Below are 3824 nucleotides of genomic sequence, written 5' to 3'. Positions count from 1 at the left end.
GATCCCCTCCCTGAGCTGCTGCTCACACTCTGGGGGTGCACCCAGCGCACGGGGGGGTTCTGGGCTCAAGCACACACTGAAGCCGGGTCATGGGGAGCTTCTCATCAACCAGCACCCCCAAGTCCTTCTCCTCAGGGCTGCTCCATCCAGTTTCCCTCAGCTTGTGTTTGTGCTTGTGATTGCCCTGACCCATGTGCAGGAGCTTACACTTGGGCTTGTTGATCTCCATGAGGTTCACACAGACCCACCTCTCCACGTCCCTCTGGATCCCATCCCTTTGAACATGGAAGTATCAGATCACAGAGAATTGGTGACATTGCCCACATAAAGTGTTGACAAGTCTCCATGAAGGTTTAAAACAAAGATGCTGAAGTGTGGTTTTCTGGATACTTATTTTAGGACTTTATTTCACAATCGTGGCATTCTTAATAAGCTAAGTATGGGAAGTAAGATCCCAAACTAATGAAGCTAAAGAGGGATTTGGTTTTGTTTGCCCAGATCATTATGCACGTGTTCTGCACTTACCTCGACTCCAGGCTCCCGCCTCACCCCAAGTATCCCGACGGCAAAACCTTCACTTCCCAGCACTTCCTTCAGACTCCGGATAAACCAGGTATCAGCCCCACATTGAGCTGCTCTTTGCCTCTTGGCTCACGTCGGTGCCCTTGAAATCATAGAATCATGGAATGGTTTGTGTTGGAAGGGATCCTAAAGCTCACGCAGCAGGGACACCTTCCACTAGAGCAGGTTGCTCCAAGCCCCATCCAGCCTGGCTTTGGACACTGCCAGGGATGGGGCAGCCACATATTGGGGGAACTTTAGCTAAAATCTAGATACTTCTTTTGTGCTACTCATTCATTTTTAAGCTAGTTTGGCTATTTTAGCTAATTCAAGAGACAGGAGCAGCTCATCTGCCTGCTTCTGGCAGTGTTACAATCAGAGTGAAAAGTAAGAGAAAGGGAGAAGGGAAGGGGGGGGGAAGGAGGGAGACTGGTGAGGGAAAGGGGGAAAGGAAAAGAGGGAGTGGGTGGGAGAGTTGAGGAGGAGAGGTATTGGATGGAATGACTGGGAGGGCAGCTGGGAAGCTGCATGGTGGGTGCCAGAGAGGAGAGTGGAGTACAGGTGGGAGGTTTGGGAAGTGAGTGTGTGTTGAATGCTTACCAGGATTTAAGTACCCCGGAAGACATGTCTAAAACTTGTAACTAAAAGCAAGAGAAAGGGAATTTTAAGTTGCAAAAAGATCTGGAGCTAGGGGACCTTAGGAAAAATGGGAGTTGGGTGTAAGCGAGCACTTCTCCTTCACAGACACTTCAAATGAGAACGTCTTCTGCATCTACCAGAGCAGCATCAACCCACCTCACTACGAGCTCATCTACCAGCGCCAGGCTCACAACCTGCCCAAGGTATGATGGAATGAGTACCTTTCATTGAGGATGCGTTTCTCTTCCCATCAGGAAACCATCCCTGGGGCTCAGTTGAGGTGGGATTTTCATGTCCCAACCATATTTATTGACTACACATAGGTTGGGCCAGTGCTTGCAAACATGAGCTTGGTCTTTGACCACAATGCAGTACTTAGGCTGTGCCTAAATAATACCTTTAGTACCTACTTAAGATACATAACTACCTCAGCAGTAGCTTCCTTGTGTCTATTTACTGACAGGTTATGTTAAAATACCACGGTGTGTAGTTGCTGGTGCCTGTTGTCACCCCAAAGGCCAGCAGACCTGGTGGTGTCCATAAGAATTCCAGGGCAGCGGAAGCTTCCAGTCTCAAAATTCTCCCACAACTTTTAATTTTGGATATCTGCTTTCCAAAAAGTTCCAGCATTTAAAGGATTTGGAGATGATTTTCCAGCCCAAATCCCAACATTAGGCTTTTTTCTGGTATTTCCTAATTGAAAAATGGGAAGTATTGAGGGGAAAAGCACGAGGAGCCATTTTGTGACATCTGTAGTTGCTTATTCTACCTGAAGTACAGCTGATTGCTCATCAGTGACTCCATTCCTTAAGTTCTTCCCTCTTTCCATGGATTTAGGGCAGGAACAACATGTTCCACACCTTGCTGATGTTCCTGTATATCATAAAGACGAAAGAATCTGGGATGCTGGGGTAAGGATGTGGTGGTAACCATGAGTGTGGGGCACAAGTGGAGCACTGTTTCCCTCACTCCTGGAACCAGAACGGCTCCAGGGGGATGATACTAATGGTGCTGAACCCACCTTCTCCTTGGGAACACCAGCAGCCTTTCCATAAAATCAGTTAAATCTTGGTTTTGCAGGCGTGTGAACCTGGGATTATCAGGAGTCAACGTCCTGTGGATCTTTGGAGAGTAACACCTCCAGTGGGATGCTGGATCCAAGGAATGATGCTCCTCCGGTGAACTCAGACAGCAGCACTACCTTGTTGATTTAATCATAGACTTACTGAGATTGGCTGAATTAAACTCAGCTTTGTGGGCTTAGAGGGAAGACTTGTAATTCCTGCCTTATTTTTTTAAGCTTTTATATTCTCTTATTATTTAAGACATTTTGCTGTTGAAACATCCCAGTGCCAGGTGGGGTTTCCCTTTCCAGCTCCTCACCTGAAGGAATCCTGGTTCAAACTCCTGTTCTGCTGTTCCTGTTCCACCTACCCCTTGATGTCATCACCTGAGCTTAACTGAGCTCAGGACTAAACCACAACCACCTTTGAACTACAGCCCTCCAAGAGGTTGTTCACAGCCAGGAGTGAGCCCTTGCCTGGAAACATGAATGATTTGGCAACTTTGGGATCCAGGAAACTCCAGATGGGGATGAGAAAAGCCGAGTCTAAAAGTTTAGACTCATTTTGGTTCAGTTTAGTGCATGTGAGGAGAAAAATGATGTTGTTTTTAAGCCTGGCCCTTGCTGTACATGGGTTTTCTGACCCCAGGAGATGTGTTGGGTGGAAAGGAAAAAGCAGCTTTGATTTGCTGGTGTCAGTAAATAAGAGTTTGTAAGTTTGGTTTGAATTTTTAGATTTAAATTATGTGAAATTTTGGGTTTGCCTTTTACTTTCTGTGCCTTTTCTTTTGCTTTTCCTTTTCCTGTTGATCTTTGTTTTCTTGGCACCAATCACCCGTCCCATCCACCTCCGGCAGTCTCCTGAGCTCTCACACACCATCTCCCTCCCCAGCATTACTCTGCCTTTGCTTTTAGCTGCTTTTCACTCCTCCCATCAGGGGTTTCTCCTCAGAGCCCCAGCTTCTGGGATCCTTAAGGGCTGCCACGTGGCCTCAGCTCCTCAAGGGGAGACCAGGCTGCATAAACCCACAGACTCCTCCGGTCCTGGCTTTTGGGGCCGTGCCTTTGGGGAGGAACCACTTGGATTTGCTTCTAAAGAGGAGTCACTCAGTATTTGCCAAAAAGCTTCTTATTGAAGGGGTAGGGAGGGAGAATCTACTTGAAGTTCTGACCCTGGAGTGTTCTAACAGTGTAAAAGGAGTGTTTCAGAAGCAAAGGGGTGTAAACACTGATGATCTTCATGAGCTGAGGACGAGGGGCTCAGCTCATTCCCCTCATCACAAACTGCCCCAAACCCCACTCATAGGTGAGAGGAGGACGTTGGGTTCTCACCAGGGCCACCACCCTCCCCGGGCAGGGAGTTTTGCGCTAGATTCCCACTGCTGGGAAGGAAAAGAGGAATTGGGGCCATGCTTGGGACAGAGATAAAACCCCTTTTGATCTGGGGGGGGGTATGTGGGGTGTGTGTGAACTGGCTGTTGTGGGTGAGTGGGGCTGATACCAAACCGGTTCCTGGGGTAAATGAGTTGGTTTATCCAGCACTTGGATGGGTTTTCCCTGT

At 47.9% G+C, this 3824-nt stretch overlaps 1 protein-coding gene across 1 annotated transcript in view; it reads left to right on the top strand.

Moving 5' to 3' along the window:
* Nucleotides 1–2335, top strand: part of TMEM209 (transmembrane protein 209) — an 11413-nt gene extending 9078 nt beyond the window's left edge. Inside the window, 4 exon segments of the mRNA XM_010020241.1 lie at nt 499–613; nt 1306–1403; nt 2038–2111; nt 2281–2335. Coding sequence (XP_010018543.1) covers nt 499–613; nt 1306–1403; nt 2038–2111; nt 2281–2335 — 342 coding nt within the window.
* Nucleotides 2336–3824: the final 1489 nt, after the last annotated feature.

Source organism: Nestor notabilis, unplaced genomic scaffold (assembly GCF_000696875.1).
Source record: "Nestor notabilis isolate BGI_N333 unplaced genomic scaffold, ASM69687v1 scaffold27598, whole genome shotgun sequence".
NCBI lineage: Eukaryota > Metazoa > Chordata > Aves > Psittaciformes > Psittacidae > Nestor > Nestor notabilis.
Note: the sequence above shows the minus strand (reverse complement) of the source record. Positions and strands in the feature narration are given on the sequence as shown.